The 17,287-nt window shown below is 48.5% G+C and overlaps 1 protein-coding gene and 1 pseudogene across 2 annotated transcripts; one reads left to right on the forward strand and one right to left on the reverse strand.

The window, feature by feature from the left end:
• Nucleotides 1-4,428: 4,428 nt before the first annotated feature.
• Nucleotides 4,429-16,948, reverse strand: LOC123131739 (histone H3.3). Of its 2 annotated transcripts, none has more exons than XM_044551413.1 (2): nucleotides 16,815-16,889; nucleotides 4,429-4,928 (listed from the first exon to the last, which is right to left on the reverse strand). In XM_044551413.1, exons 1-2 carry the CDS (start codon nucleotides 16,887-16,889, stop codon nucleotides 4,590-4,592), a joined length of 414 nt encoding a protein of 137 aa, XP_044407348.1. In that variant the 3' UTR covers nucleotides 4,429-4,589. The 2 variants fall into 2 exon arrangements, with proteins under 2 accessions (XP_044407348.1, XP_044407349.1); XM_044551414.1 differs by lacking the exon at nucleotides 4,429-4,928 and adding an exon at nucleotides 16,123-16,696 and having other exon boundaries at nucleotides 16,815-16,948.
• Nucleotides 6,095-10,600, forward strand: LOC123131738 (histone H3.3-like; annotated as a pseudogene).
• Nucleotides 16,949-17,287: the final 339 nt, after the last annotated feature.

Genomic DNA, 17,287 nt, shown 5'->3' on the forward strand with positions numbered 1-17,287 from the left:
ACTCCGCTCCAACCAATGGAGAAGCTTGGGGTTTTGCTAGGAAAGCCCTAGACTGACAATGGCGAGGAAGGCGAAGGGGTTCTACGGCGACACCTCCAAGGAAGGAACGGCGTCCTAGACTCTGTCGACGCCGGGATCGACCGAGGACGAGCTAGATCTCACCCATAGTTCACCAATCTCATAGACATGACAGTGAGCCCGGCCACACACCACACGCCACCAATAGCAGCCAAGCACGCCAGGCTGCTCCCCGCTACCGATCACCACATTTTTTTAGAAAAGGAGGATGACCCGCGGCCTCTGCATCTGGACGACGCATACGATCACTTTATTAATTATTCTCACAAGACCTTACAAAGTGATACAATAGAAAGACTAAAGCCGCCGTCTAAGCAACAAACTGTCGCTACACCTATCCAGTTGATGAAGGGGCGCAGATAGCCTGGGCCTAATACCAAACAGACATCGTAGCCAAGCCTAACATCTAAGACCTGAGACCCCAACCTAGGCACTTGCCGGGTCTGGGGCACACACTGGTCCGGCGTGCTCTCAGAGGCCGCCGTCGCCAACTGCCACCGCTCCATCTTCAGAACTGTACTGATGCATCAACCTTGCTCTATCTAGCTATCGTCGACGCCACCACAGCACCCAACGGCACGTCCTCCCTACGCGCAAACAGCTGAGCACGTCGCGGTCGCCACTGATACACCTCAGCGCCATGCTGCCAAGTACCACCTGCCGACACAGCTTGAAGTCCTTGGAAGATCTGTCGTGCGTAGCACCTGCCGACCAGGCATGACAAAGCGTAGCACCTGTCGGTCAGGCATGACTTGACATCTCCACCGATGCTCCATGCAAGATGAAGCCACTCCACCTCCTGCCTCTGACTTCCAACGCTGCTCCACAAATGATGCTCCCAAGAGAGAAACGACACCGCAGTGCCGCCATTGTCCGATCTGGAACACCAGATCCTAGGGTTTCCCCCGGAACAACACGAGTGGGTCGACAGTAAATTACACGGCGATGCCTTCATCAAGGTAACGGCGTAGAACGCCGCCATCGCCTGCCGTCGGCTCGGTTTTCACCGGCAACCATGTCTCCCCAACTTGCAGCCGGGACTAGATGATGGATCTCGAGATCCGATCACCAAGCTTCTGTCCGGCCACCGCCGACGAAGAAGATGACCACCACCACTGGCTACACCGGCCAGAACAGATCTGCCATGGCTGCCGCCAAGCAGTCCACCAGGCCCACGACGCCGCCGCCGATCTAAAGCCAATTGACATGGTGCCGAAGACCGCATAGCGTTGCCGCCCGATCCAGGCCCGCCGCTCGTGGCCCGAGGAAGGGCCGACCGCCGCCGCCGTCGAATCCAACGCCATCGCTTCTAGATCGGCCGCACCTCCACGCATGTTGGGGCCCCGCCACCCCTGAGACGCGGGAGGGAGGAAGAGCCCCCGCCACCGCCGTCGGCCTCCGGGCGCAAGCCGACGGCGTCCTCCGGCGGCGACGGGAGGAGGGGAGGAATATGGGCTAGGCTCCGGCGGCGGCTAGGGTTGGGGAGCCACCCGAGTCGCCCGAGCGGGGGGCGGTGCGGGGGCCTGGTCCGTTTGTGACGCGGGGGCCGACCACCTACATGCCCAACAAGAACACCAAGGTCTTTCATGCCTCCATGACAGCCCCGCTCCCATCCCAAGTGCAGACCCGCCCTGCTGCCATCTCCTTCATTCTCATTGTTGCAGAAAATTGTAACCACACACTGCTACACCAACACCACAGAGACCACACCGGCAAAATCTGACAAAATCTAGACAACCCACATGCCCAATGGAGCCACAACATTTCCCATCATGCAGCCACCCAAACCTCTCGCCAGATCCACACCTGAAGACACACCGCGGCCAAGGTAGTTAGAATCATGATTCTATTATATGATTTTATGACTTTATGATCCAAACTGACTCATCTCATTCTACGGTTAAAATGATTAGTAAATTCTATGTTTCCATGATTCCGGTAGTTAAGATTCTATGATTTGCGACCCTACCATTAAGTTTACGATGCAAGGTAGTCTTTGTTGTCCATGCTCGCCGCACGTTCTCTCAGCTTATTTACTCTATTTAGTAAAAAGGTAAAGCTGGATGGTGTCAGAAAAATTTACGACACCGACAATCGCCTTTGGTCATGTTAGCTTCTTGTTTCAAGCTCAGAACAACCTCTCTTCTGCCTCTCTTCCTCTCAAATGATCATGAACAATGACCCATATCCCGAAATCACCATCTTCTTCCTCGAGAAAAGAGTCATCAAGAAACTCTTGCATTAGACTCTACACACATTGCATCGATGAAGTTCGGTCAATAGTTGAGGGAAACCAGAGAGAATAGTTGACCTAGGACAATGAGTCAAACACCACGCGGGGTGGACTCTGGAAGGATTAAACTAAGGGTCGGGTGAGGAGGGCGGCGGCGGCCAAGGCGGGAGTCTGCGTGGCCGCGGAGCTACGGACAAGCAGCAATGAGGCACTGGGACACGTCCACACCGTCTCGTGGTAACTAAAACACCTTGGTGACTCTTGTCTGGATGACATGGAGACCTGGTAGCTCCCTCGCAAAGGAACGACGTGCCGAGGACCATGCCATTTTGGACGTCGACGACAATGGAACTAAAGAACACGCATCCCCTCATTTGTAAGCAAAAAATACATTGGTGACTTTGAGAAGGTTGTTCTCAATAAAACTTAATTGGATAAATTTCAGCAAAGACACTAGGCACTTCACGACGAGCATGTCCCCATGTCCAACCCTGTGGCTCCCTAGCTATTTTTTAGATAATAGCCTATGGCCTGGCCTTAAACTGAGGCCCATAAGGTTCTACAAGCATCCTGGCTAATTACCCTGGTGTGATATGATTAGAAAGAACACTGAACACGAGTTACGCGACTATCAAATTTATGTGTTCGCTTTCCTGATATGGTACACGTTGGACTTGAGAGTACCTAGTTGTCAAGGTAGTGAGCTTGCAATGCAATTTTCGCACTATAAATTAGCTCCGCTCTTTCTCTCAAGATCCTTATGTGCAAGAAAAATTTGAGAATTTTATATCATCACGAAAATTGGAGATACTCTCTTGGTTTTCACTTGTTCATGGCTTTAGAAGGCTCCTGCAGCCCTGGTTTCTATGTGATGGCACGGAAGACCATGCTTCGCTGGTTGGTTCACCCTAATGCGGGGTGAAGAAGGCCTTGCTTTTGAAGTCACGGGGCTGAGTGTGGTGAAGAAGGCCTTGCTTTTGAAGAACCCTAATGCGGCAGTGTGGGAGGGCAGTTTTTATGGGGACATCCCTACTACAGGTACACACATAGCCCCCACAGCCACACACCGGCAAGTAATAAAATAAAAATAAAAATAGGTGCCAATCACCGGAGCCTGCACTCGTTAACTGAAGTATCAGATAGTATTTCAATACATTGCATCTGGATATGTGGATACATTGCATCCAAACAGACCATAAACCTTCACATATTCCCTTGCCTCCCTTCTATCTGTATGCATCGCCATCGGTCACTTTGACAGCTGAAAATTGAATTGAACTCCATGAAACAGCACAAAATTGTACAAATGAAAGATCCTCAAGCAACTATACTGTCAGATTAACTATACAAGATTCGTCCATTCTCAATCTCCTCATAAATTTGAAACATTAACATAATTCTTTTCCTTACGAGTTTGTTGTTATATATTGTGATGGTAGATAAATTCTAATTAGCAGGGGGAGGATCAGCTGGGGGTGCTTGTTACCCCGTCCGAAAATATAAATTTTAATTTAGTTTATACTAGTATTGAGCTGATTAACCTTTTTCCCATTGCAAATGATCATATGTGTAATTGTTAATTGTTTATGATCCAAACTCTAAAATCAGTGAACTTATACGGTTCTCAACTATCTCTAACAAGATAATACTAATCACAGTTAGCATTTGGATGAACAGTAAATATGTACATCGATCAAGCAAATTTAATTTGTGTGCTTTCAAGTTTGTTTTATAAGGCCGAAGCAATTCCATTTTGGTAAGAGAGCAATCACTATTACAACCTTAACACCGTCATTTTGCAGGTGTGTTCACCTATTAATAGTAGGCATGTAACGCGATGTCCCCGAAGGCCCGCGAAAGTGATAAGCCAACACAAATTAAACTAATCCAACTCAACCCAGTTAACCTATTTTTTCTAATCCACACGGCACCACAGCAACATTGAACCAAAGCCAGGAGAATCACAGGTTGCAAGGCAAAGTAGGGGAAATGACAAGAGGATCAAATAGGAGAAGGCAACGGTTTCACAATTGCTAAGAATAAATATCGATAATGGTCAATACAGCATTTGTTTCACATTTAGGGCAAACCAAAATAGTAAGCAGCAGACACATGTCTTTGTTGTAAATAGTATATCTATAGTGTACGATAACCAGACAGATATTTAGAACGAAATAAAAGTTCCCTATCACGAGCGAGTGACACGGCTAAGAACCAGAAGCAAATCAACTAATACATAGCTTACCACAAACGGCATGATGATCTCCCATCTAGGGTTTTAGGCGCGTTCGCCACGGATGCGGCGGGCGAGCTGGATGTCCTTAGGCATGATGGTGACGCGTTTCGCGTGGATGGCGCAGAGGTTGGTGTCCTCGAACAGCCCGACGAGGTACGCCTCGGCGGCCTCCTGGAGCGCGAGCACGGCGTGGCTCTGGAACCGCAGATCCGTCTTGAAGTCCTGGGCGATCTCCCGCACCAGGCGCTGGAAGGGCAGCTTGCGGATGAGCAGATCCGTGCTCTTCTGGTACTTGCGGATCTCCCTCAGCGCCACCGTGCCGGGCCTGTAGCGGTGGGGCTTCTTCACGCCGCCGGTGGTCGGGGCCGACTTCCTCGCCGCCTGAAAAGAAAACGCCACAATCGATAATCAGCGAAACAGCAGCAGATCGGAACAGGGGAGGAAGTAGAGAAGGGAGGCGGCGAGACGTACGATGGTGGTGGCGAGCTGTTTGCGGGGGGCCTTGCCGCCGGTGGACTTGCGAGCGGTCTGCTTCGTACGCGCCATCTCCTTGGTCGGTTCCTCCTCGACTTGCGCTGTGGGATTTGGGTGGTTAAACTCGAACGGCGGGACGACGGCTGCGGAGGCAATTTATATACGTGAGGGGGCGCTGGGGAAACGTGGACCGAGGCGGTTTCCTGTGACCGCTCGGGAGGAAAAAGGGTTCCGGGATGGCCTCGGTGATCCACATGCTCGGCGCTGGTTCGTCATGGAGCGACAATGTGCGGATCGGTGACCTGGCGGTGGTGTAATTGGGCTCTTATTATCTTTTTGAACACACCAAGTCCGTTGGCCTTTTATTTTGGCACTAGCAAATATATACCCGTGCGTTGCAATGGGTGAGAAAAAAAAAATCACAGTTCATACCGCAATAAGCATGATCTAAACCGCATATGGATGGAGTTGAGGTAGTCCAGCTGGAGAAGCCGCGACGGCATCCAGGACCACACCGCGCCGGAAACCCAAGCAAATAGGTTTAACCGCAAGGACGCGTACGGAGAAGGCAAGAGGATCCGACGGAGAATTAAAGGACCGATTTACAATGATGAATAGCATTTGGGGGGTGGGGGGGGGGGGGGTGCGTCGGTCGGGAATGGCGGCAAACGACGACTTTACTTGGAGAGAGAGGCATCCGGAAGAGATTGAGACCGAAAGAGCACGCATGTTATGTATGTGAATTTTGAAATGCTTGTGTTTGCAACATGCCCAAATAATGTAAAAGAACCACTAGGAAAAGAATTCTAGTGTTGCAACGTGTGCAAAGTAAATTTGAAACAATATTATAAAGGAATATCTCCTTACTACTTTCTCATGTTCGACCGAAAATGAATATCCCCCACAATGATCCTCGGTTAATTAGTTGTGCCAAATAGGAACATTTTTCTACCAATATCATAATGCAAAAGAACTATGAGCAAAAGAATATGTGTGGTAACCCCCCCCCCCCCCCCCCCCCCCCCGGAAGTTTCCTGCTACCTCGCTTGGTCGAAGACATGGTGCAACCGGACATGGCCATGATAGTCCAGTATTGCGCACCAAGATGGCTGCCCTCGGCATCGTCGTTCTTGGACGAGCCCATGTCCAAGTCTCTTCGAGCCAGCGTTGGAACACCTCCGCCTTCCTGGACCGCTCCGGCTCATTAGGTCTCATGTGCATCATCTCCCATTCACCCGGGAGTGCACTACACGATAATAGCATACTCGTCCTACTTGATGTAGTAATATGTTGTTCTATTCCTCTCTTTCTTGTACTTCTATAGAAAGAAACAGTTAATGGAATTCCTTTTACGCCCATCTTCAAGTTCATCGTCTTATGTCTTCCTTTGCTCAACCAATAAGTACATACACAAAAAGAAAGGATACATTCTTACTACGTTGAGATGCAGCTTCATCAATTTTGACTGAATAGCACATGACAGTTTTCATGATGGACGGAAGGGAGAACAATGTTTGCACTGGGCTTCCAGCGTTTGTTCCCATCCATCATTGGCTCTCTCACTGACTTCGTCCTCCCTACTGTCAGGCCTCCTCTTGTTGTCCTCTGTGAGTCATTTTTTCATCCAGCTGAATCGAGATAGCTGAGCGGATGCTGATGTGCATCATCAAGATTTTGTTTTTGCCTTTTTTCAGTCTCATCTGAGACAGCACGGTGCATGCATGCTCGTTGTTTAGCGTCTCGATTTACTTTTTTTTCCCTTTTTCAATCTCACATTTGATCTATTTTTTTTTCGAAATTTCCTTTTTTTTACTTATTTCCTTTCTGATCAATATTTGTACGCACAGATTTTCTTCTTCCTTAATTCCTTCCCAATCAATATTGATTTTTGTGGTTGCTTATTGATTTCAGATCACAGATGTATATAAATTGGTGGGATAGGGTGCAAGGGAGCAAGGTGGTTATATTTAATAGGAAATAAATCTTCTTTGTTCGCATGAGCATGAGGCAGCTCAATTGAGGCTGGTTCATTGGTCGCGAGTTTGATCCATGAAACTATCTATTATCTTTTTGCATGGGCCGACTTGTAGGATTAACCGGGGTGAGGCCCAAGAGGATGAAAAATCATTTCTATCGTGATTCTAGATAAGATAAATTCGACGTTGAGTATGCGGACTTGTGGAATTTGTGTAACATGAGAAACCTACACGCGATCATGATCAGACTATAGACTCTGTTCTAATGCAAAGAGGCCAAGAGCATTAAGGCATACGTTGGTTTCATGGAACCTGTCCCTGGGTCCAACTCCAAAAAGACTCAAATTCTATCTCTGAGTACATGCTTGGGTGTAGGTATATCAGATAGAGAAAGCATGCATCATTTTCCATAAAAATACACGCTAGTCTTTCAAGCTAACCAAATCCTTGTGGTTATCATCCCCTCTTGGAACAAACTGTTTTACGATGATACCTTGAGGATCAAAGATGACAATGACCAAACAATCGAGACCTCAAAGATGTCAAGCACGCGGTGAACTATACGTTCTAATTTTTGAGGCACAACGGCGGAGCAGCCTATGGTCACAAAGATTGCTACAAGCTATTCCGCCACTACTTCCCAAATTTGCAACACCTTCGGGGAGCGTCATGTTTTGTTTTTACGTGTGGGCCAGTATGTATGAGTTGGTCCATGAGTACAACCTAGTGAAGGGTCCCAATAATTTCAAGAACAACATGGCCTTGATGCAGCACCTACATGACGCACAAAAAAACTTTGCTCGCAGTAGGGAGGTGCTGGCTACAGTAGAGAGGGGCTGGCTCGTTTCATTAATGATAAAGTGATTCACCCAGATAGCACATTTTATGCTGGCCCTCTTCAACTATAACTCAGCCGCCAAAGGGTCCATCTTCTTCGGCCAAAGGGCCAGCTACTGCCAACAAGCCATATTCTTGGGTCAAAGAGCCAACTGCAACCAATAAGTCGTCTTCTTCGTGAAGGAGCCACTTATGGCAAATCTCGATCCCATGACAAATTAGAATAATATCCTTCTAAGCAAGAAGACGGTTTTTTTGTGTTTTATAGTTGTTGGATGATATACATAGATTGTGTTGATGTCATTATTGTCACGTAATAATAATTTTTATTGGATTTAATGAAATATGTAGGAATTCTAACCTTCAAATATTAGGAATGATATTCCTCGAGTCCGATAAGTTTACAAAGATATACTTTTTCCTTATGTCATTCATGCTGGCACAAATGTGTGTGCAATGTTGATTTACCATATATATAAATGCATATATGGATCCTTTTTAGCTATGAAACTGACCCTTGTTTGGTATATGATATGGAAAAATATGTATTCATGTGTATGTGTAGTGCAACAGGGGGTGGTAGAGGTGCAACATGTTATGTAGCTAGTCCCCAACCAAAGATCATTGACCAGTCTCAGTAGGGGGTGGTAGAAGTGTAGCAGGGGCTGGTACAAGTGCAACATGTTATGTAGCCAACCCCCAACCAAACATCATTGACGCCCGGTCTCAGCCGGAAGGACAGTCAGCGATGTACTCTTTATAAGGTACCTCGAGGCAATCAACGTTGGTCGATTGCCTGTCACTGTTGTGCGTTATCACTGTCCTATCAACCGGCCTGTATGTGATAAATCATTTATCATAGATTCGGAGGCACAAACGGTCCCCTCGTGTGTAAGTGATGATAAATTTTTGTAGGTTAGTGCTATTCGGCGATGTAGTAGTGGATGCTATGTTGTAGCAACTCCATGTCCCTAAATGTGGCCAGAAGCTTGGCTAAAGATACTTCCCAGTCGAAGCATGCTCGTACCCTCTGCATCGTTACTGTTGTAGATGTATTTCAGATTGGACATCCTATCGCTATTGCTGGCTAACATTGTACCATAATGGATCACATGATTTTCATTGCAATGAATGACTCTCTTGTGAATCAACATGACTCTTGCCTGAACCATTACTATGAGTGTTGTTGCATGGATTTTCAGCTTCAACAGTTTGTCCTAGTGAAATCGATGTTGCAGTAAGTAAAGGTGAAATTGACCTTATACCCTACCTAAGACCTAACAGTGGGCGGTGGGGGTTGGTGGGGGGGGGGGGGGGGTTGTATGCCGCTTACCACCATTCGAGCCAATGACATGTTCATGACAGAGATAGAGAGGAAGGGGACCAACAGCTCTTTAAGTCACTGTCGCCGCCACAACTTTTGCAGATCTGAGTCACCGCTGGCAACAAGCAGAAAAAGAATAACCTGCAGAAGAAATTTAATCGCTAGAAGGGATTGGGCCAGAGAAAGATAAGACTCCTTGATGGCACGAGCCAGCAAAAGAGGGGGTGAGACTCGATTTCACGCCACCCGACACCGACATATTTTTTCGCCCGCTATCTTATTGTCGACTCTGCCATACAACGTGGCGTACATCGTTCCTCTTTTACGCTTGACTAAACCTGACTTGCTAGGAACGACCGAACTTTTCTAAATTCTAACGAGTGAGGTTGTGCTTTAACGTTCATACGTGTACATGGCAACACTTCGTATGGGCAACCAAACGATTTTTTTTGGGCACCAAACAGGCCCTACGAGCCCGAGCACACCGCGAGGTCAGCGATCCGCACCTTGTCGCTCCCCACCAACCAGCGCCGAGCACGTGGATCACTGAGGGCAACCCCGGATCATTTTTTCCCGAACGTTCACAGGAAACCGCCTCGGTCCACGTTTGCCCAGCCCACCCCCCCCCCCCTCATCTATAAATTGCTGCCCCACGCCTCTCCACCCCTCGTCCCAGCCGTTCGAGTTCAACCGCCCAACAAATCCCGCAGCGCAAGTCGAGGAGGAACCGCAGAAGAAGAAGAAGATGGCGCGTACCAAGCAGACCGCCCGCAAGTCCACCGGCGGCAAGGCCCCCCGCAAGCAGCTCGCCACCACCATCGTGCGTCTCGCCGCCTCTCTTCTCTCCTTCTTCCCCTGTTCCGATCCGTTGCTGTTTCGCTGATGATCGACGGTTTTGATTGTGGCGTTTTCTTTTCAGGCGGCGAGGAAGTCGGCCCCGACCACCGGCGGCGTGAAGAAGCCCCACCGCTACAGGCCCGGCACGGTGGCGCTCAGGGAGATCCGCAAGTACCAGAAGAGCACGGACCTGCTCATCCGCAAGCTGCCGTTTCAGCGCCTTGTGAGGGAGATCGCCCAGGACTTCAAGACCGATCTGCGGTTCCAGAGCCACGCCGTGCTGGCGCTCCAGGAGGCCGCTGAGGCGTACCTCGTCGGGCTCTTCGAGGACACCAACCTGTGCGCCATCCACGCCAAGCGCGTCACCATCATGCCCAAGGACATCCAGCTCGCCCGCCGCATCCGTGGCGAACGTGCCTAGAATCCTTGATGTGAGATCCTATATTATCGTGCCGTTCGTTGTAAGCAAGCTAGTTGATTCGCTTCTGGTTTCTAGACGTGTTATATACCATGCATAGTACCTCGTGATAGGCAACTTTTATTTCGCTGTAAATATCAAATGTAGTCTAAAACAAATAATTGTTTGCTGCTCTTTCTTTTGGTTATGTTTGTGAAACAACTGCTGTATTGGGGTATCATTATCTGTTCGGAGCAATCACGTAATCATTGCCTTCTGTTCTTTCAACCGTCGTTCGTTGGTAATTCGGATATTCAGGAACACATTGATCATGGTCGCAATGGTGATCATGCCAAAATGGATATATTCCATGAGTTCTTGCGCCTTGTGTCTGAGTTCTTACGCCTTTTCTTTGATGGATCGTCATTCTTGCTACCATTCTTATACATGAATCCTTGTCTATTACGCATGTATCGTTTAGTACAAACTACTTCATTTTCTAACTTCTATTGCCCAATACAAACTCCAAAACTAGACTGATATACAAAGCAACCAATGACATACAACATACACCCAACAGCACACACACGTCCAAGGCAGATACAAGGGAGCTGACGATCAGCAACACCACTCCAAAGATCCCAAAGACAAAAGAGCATAGCTAAAGAACTAAGGAGCGCTCCACTGTGCGCAAGTACTCCAGAGCGGTGCGACACCGGAGAGACACCACCGCCCGATCCACTGAATCAAGGTTTTCACCCGGAGTAATGCGAAGGACGCAGGGCCACCATGAAGGAGCCTGTCAGTGCCCGAGCTACGAGCTCTGCCCACGAACCCACAACTCCCACCACCAAGGCCACCGCCCTGCATCTAGACACTCCGGAGACCATCAGAGCTACGGGCTTTGAGCCACCATCGGAACCACCAGTGGGCTTCTCACCCCGAACCCCAATTTGTAGCCAAGAGGCACCCCGAACCCTGCTAGGCTTGGAAGAGCGGAGGTGGGAGTGGAGCTCGTTCAGACTCATTAGAGAATGATATGATGGGCAAGACCCATCTGTTAGCTTAGCACTATAATCGTTTAGTTTATTGCTATTGCTTTCTTCATGACTTATACATGTTCCTCAGACTATGAGATTATGCAACTCCCAAATACCGGACGAACACCCTGTGTGCGATCAAACGTCACAACGTAATTGGGTGATTATAAAGATGCTCTACAGGTGTCTCCGATGGTGTTTGTTGAGTTGGCATAGATCGAGATTAGGATTTGTCACTCCGTGTATCGGAGAGGTATCTCTGGGCCCTCTCGGTAATGCTCATCACTATAAGCCTTGCAAGCAATGTGACTAATGAGTTAGTTACGGGATGATGCATTACGGAACGAGTAAAGAGACTTGCAGGTAATGAGATTGAACTAGGTATGATGATACCGACGATCGAATCTCGGGCAAGTAACATACCGATGACAAAGGGAACAACGTATGTTGTTATGCGGTTTGACCGATAAAGATCTTCGCAGAATATGTTGGAGCCAATATGAGCATCCTGGTTTCGCTATTGTTTATTGACCGGAGATGTGTCTCGGTCATGTCTACATAGTTCTCGAACCCATAGGGTCCGCACGCTTAACGTTTGATGACGATTTGTATTATGAGTTATATGATTTGATGAACCGAAGTTTGTTCGGAGTCCCGGATGAGATCACAGACATGACGAGGAGTCTCAAAATGGTCAAGAGATAAAGATTAATATATTGGAAGGCTGCATTTGGACATCGGAATGGTTCCGATTGGTTCGGGCATTTTTCTGGAGTACCGGGAGGTTACCGGAACCCCTCGGGACAAGTTATGGGCTTTACGGGCCATAAGAGGGAAGCACACCAGCCCACAAGGGGCTGGTGCGCCCCTTGGGCAGGAGGCCTATTAGGACTAGGAAAGCCCCCCCCCCCTTTCCTTCTCCTTCTCCCTTCCCCCTTTCCTACTCCGTGTGGGAGGTGGAATCATACTAGGACTAGGGAGTCTTGGTAGGACTCCACACCTTGGCGCCCCCCCTAGGGCCGGCAGCCTCTCCCTCTCCCTCCTTTATATACGGAGGTAGGGGGCACCCCAAAGACACACAAGTTGATCTTTAGCCGTGTGCGGTGCCCCTCTCCATAATTTTCCACCTCTGTCATATTGTCGTAGTGCTTAGGCGAAGCCCTGCGTCGGTAACTTCATCATCACTGTCACTACGCCGTCGTGCTGACGAAACTCTCCATCGGCCTTAGCTGGATCAAGAGTTCGAGGGATGTCACCGAACTGAACATGTGCAGATCGCGGAGGTGCCATGCGTTCGGTACTTGGATCGGCTGGATCGCAAAGACGTTCGACTACATCAACAACATTACTAAACGCTTCCGCTTTCGGTCTACGAGGGTACACACTCTCCCCCCTCATTGCTATGCTTCTCCTAGATAGATCTTGCAAGATCGTAGGCAATTTTTTTGAAATAATACGTTCCCCAACAATCAATAGTCCATAATCAATGAGAATCACATTAGTTCAATCATTCACTTTTACTATTCCCAAGCTCGAGACGGCAAGACTGCCGAGTGCCGATGCCAGTTGTCCTCAGCATTGTGATATCAAGGAGGTCGCCTAAGGAGTTCCTCCGTGAGGTGATTCTCACTAGCCGGGCAGCCCCATTCTGATCAACACATGTACACAGCCTAATCTTAATGTGCACATTTCCTCCACCTGAGTTCGAGGAACTTTGTGCTTTAGAAAAATTATCGGCGGCAAGTCTCCCGGTTCCAGTAGACATTGTGATGACAAAGGTGACGCGGACGTAGATGAAGTGAATGGTGGCGATCAGTTACGTAGGAGACGCTCCCTAGAAACCTAATAGCCCTTCTCTCAGACAATATCTCAAGAGGCGGGCTTCCGGGGGCCTGCTCTCCCTTATAGCTGTGCACGTGGTGGATGGGATGGAATCGCGGGCAACAACAACAATGAGAGGATCAACAGTAGGCGGCGTGCGTGCAGGCAGCGCAAATGTGATTTGTTTGTTGTGGTAGCTAGGGTTGGCCAACGCCTATAATATATTGGCAACCATGTGGAGAGACATGGCCCACGTCCGAGTCGGCAACAACCAACAATCTGACATATCAGACAGTGACTCGTCTATTAAGGACTCTCTATTCCTAACTGGCAAACATTAAGTGCAAGCGCGGGAGTGACATATGCCTAACCTTGGCTTGTCTAATTCATTAAATATGACGTATACGACGTAGGCAGCAGAGGAGGAGCACACGTGATCTACTTGTCTTCTCAAACCCTAAAAATATGTGGAAGAGAATTCCTTATATGAAGATCCAACACTTCCTCCACTAACAAGGTGGTACTAAACTTCCCACCACACCCCTGATCATAACACCTATATTGGTCCTTAGAGATTTCTCTAAAATTATTAGATGGTCCTAAGGACACCTCATATTTCAACACCCACGCGGTCACACCAACCAATCGGTGAATCCAAAGGCGCGCGAGAAGGTGACATAAACTAACTATTGATTCCAATTGTACTCTTGCTTGCATGTGTCCTAAATCATGCAAAAGCATGGGATGTTGGCATGCAGGAGACCGCGCGCGGCAGCGACGAAGGCACCAGCCGATGATGCATGGCCGGATTGCTTTTTTAGATAACTTGTAGTGACCCGATTGCTTACTAAAAATATTTGCAGGTACCTAATAAAAAACTCAGTGACCTGATTTCTTTCTGAAAATATTTGCAGCGTTACTATAAAAAGGCTGACACATGGGACCCACCTGTCATAAGTTTCAAAGCTACAGTGTTGACTTTATGACACGTCAGACCTGACGAGTAGACCTGATCTGTCATAATCACGATCAAAATTCGGACCCTCTTAGCGGGCGAACGTTTGAATGGAGAGATGAAATTTACGAATGTTTTAGATGGCAAGTTTAATTATACGGCTTGGTAGTTTCTTTAGAAACACATGGCATATTCTTCATAGAAGGGCATTTTTCTTCTGAAGACTACGACCGTTTCATCTCCGGATGCAACTAAACTATCAAGAACGTGCGTTCACTTTCCATCCCCCTCCCAATTGACGTTTGGTAGATAGCATTTCCTTAAAAGTAAGCAGCAATCATCAGTGCAAAATGGTCATTTTTAAATCAAAACCAACTTTGTGGTAGGTTTTAGGAACGTTTCAAAAATGGTAATTTTTTGGAACCCTAGCTCAAATTGTGGTAGTTTTATTCTATTTACTCCGGATCTCCCAAGACCCTCGCCGACTCCCCATCTACACAATTCAGGGTCGTATCGATGATTGTCAAAAAAAAACTATGGTCATATAAGTTAGCTTCAAATTGCTGGATATGGCTACTGTGCGCCTGACGTGGTTGCACTTTTATGATGACTAGCTACCACTGAGCTTGACGAGGTTGGTTGTGTTCACCGCAGCCCAGATCCGGTTCAAGCCAACCCCACGCTACAACGCAACAATTGTGGTAGCCTGCTTCGCCAGGGTGGGAAGGAGAAGGAACGGGTAAGGCAGTATAAGTTGTAGGATGGCGATAGCAGCAGCAGCGGGATGGTAGCTAGATGAAGTGGTGCACTCATACCGAAAAATAGAAAAATAAATGAAAGACGGTAATTTGTGTCACAAGTTCTGTTAAATTTAGTAAAATTAAAAATTTCAGCTAATGCCATGTTCGGTTACTAGGGATTTGATCTCCTAGCATGGCCTGGGCAAGAGGTGGTTGGGTTGATCCCGCCCTGTCACCCATTCCCAGTAGCATTGGCATCCCCGGCAACAACGGTGGGATTAATTCCACACATACGGAGGACAGGTCTTTTCCCCGTCAAAAACCATGGGGTATGCGGGGACTAGACAGGGTTTCTATCCTAGTTGGGTTTGCGTTTTTTCGGCCTGAATGGCATGGCCGAATTTCGGCCATTTCCAAAATTTTGGCAAAATTTTGGATGAAATTGCAAAAAAATTGAATTTTTTAACAAAAATTGACCAAAATTTGATCGAAATTTGGCCAACATTTGACATAAATTTGAATAGAGCAACAAAAAAAAATAACTGCCCTGTGCATCAGTCCAACATAATGCTCACTGCCGCAGCTCTCAAGCACCATGCCGTGGTTAGAGAAGCAACTGGATGGGGTGGAGGAGGTGTGAGGCGGCCCGCGACGGAAGATGCGCGTTCACACGCTCATGAGCTGGGCATGGGAAGGCAACAGGTGAACAGTCGTGTACCATCGAGATGGAGCGCCTTAGCCGGTGGAGCTCGTGTGCGTTGTGCCCTTTGTGCAGCAGAGGAAATGATATGTTTAGGGTTAGGGAGTTGAATTGATGGTTTTGCCCAACCATAATAACAACCTTCCTGACGTTGGGCCGGGCAAAATAACTTAACTTGGGCCGATTTTTTTACCAAAAGAGATGGCCGAAATTAAAAACTCTAGTAATCCCCTGCAGACCAACGGGGTATTGACCGGGGGGGAGGAGGAGTGTGTGTGTGTGGGGGGGGGGGGGGGGGGGGGGGGGTTGACAGAACTAAGCCTAATTATTATAAATAAACGCAAAGCTAGGGTAAAAGTGGAATTCACATTATCACAACACCCTAAAATCCCCAGAGGCCCCGACAACAATCCTTCATTGACCAGACAACACCCAGTTACAAAGCAAAGCAGAAAAACTAACGACAGCATCAAAGAACAGAAAGCACTATTTCACAATTGCTCAGTACTGATATCCATAATGGCCAATAAAGCATTTGTTTCACATTTAACGCAAATACTATATGTTTTATACTAATATGATAACTGACCAGATCTTTTTACAAAGAAATAAAAGTCACTTATAACGATCCAGTGGCATATCTAAAAACCAGAAGCGAATCAACTAGCTATCTTGCCACAAAGGGCACGATGATGTCCCATCTAGGGTTTTAGGCGCGTTCACCACGAATGCGGCGGGCGAGCTGGATGTCCTTGGGCATGATGGTGACACGCTTGGCGTGGATGGCGCAGAGATTGGTGTCCTCGAAGAGCCCGACGAGATATGCCTCGGCGGCCTCCTGAAGCGCCAGCACGGCATGGCTCTGGAAGCGCAGGTCCGTCTTGAAATCCTGCGCGATCTCCCGCACCAGACGCTGGAACGGCAGCTTGCGGATGAGCAGATCCGTGCTCTTCTGATACTTGCGGATCTCTCTCAGCGCCACCGTGCCGGGCCTGAAGCGGTGGGGCTTCTTCACGCCGCCAGTGGTCGGGGCCGACTTCCTCGCCGCCTGAAAAGAAAACGGCAACACACGTTGATCGTCAGCGAAACAGCAACTGATCGGAAGAGCGAAACAACAACTGATCGGAAGAGGGGAAGAAGGGGAGAGGGGAGGAGGCGAGACGCACGATGGTGGTGGCGAGCTGCTTGCGGGGGGCCTTGCCGCCGGTGGACTTGCGAGCGGTCTGCTTCGTACGCGCCATCTCCTTGGTCGCTTGCGCTGCGGGATTTGCTAGGAACTCGAACGGCTGGGACGTGGGGTGGGGAGGCGTGCGGCGGCCACCTATATAGGTGCGGGGACACAGGCGAAACGTGACCGACTCGGTTTCCTGCGACCGTTCGGGGGAAAATTAGGGCTTCGGGATTGCCCTCAGTGATCCACGTGCTCCTCGCTGATTGGTGTGGGAGCGTCAAGACACGGATCGATGACCTGGTGGTTTGATCTGGCACTTGTCTACGGAAATACTACTATCTGGCTGACGTTCACAAGGACGTTTTTGCAGCGGAGTGAGTACTTCATAGTCACCGGATCACGCAGCATGAATCTTGGAGGAACATCGGTTCCCCGCCGATCCTCGGCTGTCCTCGCGGATGATGTGCT

This window comes from Triticum aestivum, chromosome 6A, assembly GCF_018294505.1.
Source record: "Triticum aestivum cultivar Chinese Spring chromosome 6A, IWGSC CS RefSeq v2.1, whole genome shotgun sequence".
Classification (NCBI taxonomy): Eukaryota; Viridiplantae; Streptophyta; class Magnoliopsida; order Poales; family Poaceae; genus Triticum; species Triticum aestivum.

Excerpts from the sequence above, each read along its gene's own strand:
- LOC123131739 (XM_044551413.1), bottom strand. The coding sequence starts at position 16,889 with ATGGCGCGTACGAAGCAGACCGCTCGCAAGTCCACCGGCGGCAAGGCC. Across the intron at positions 4,929-16,814 it reads AGCAGCTCGCCACCACCATC|GCGGCGAGGAAGTCGGCCCC; the intron begins GTGCGTCTCGCC and ends TTTTCTTTTCAG.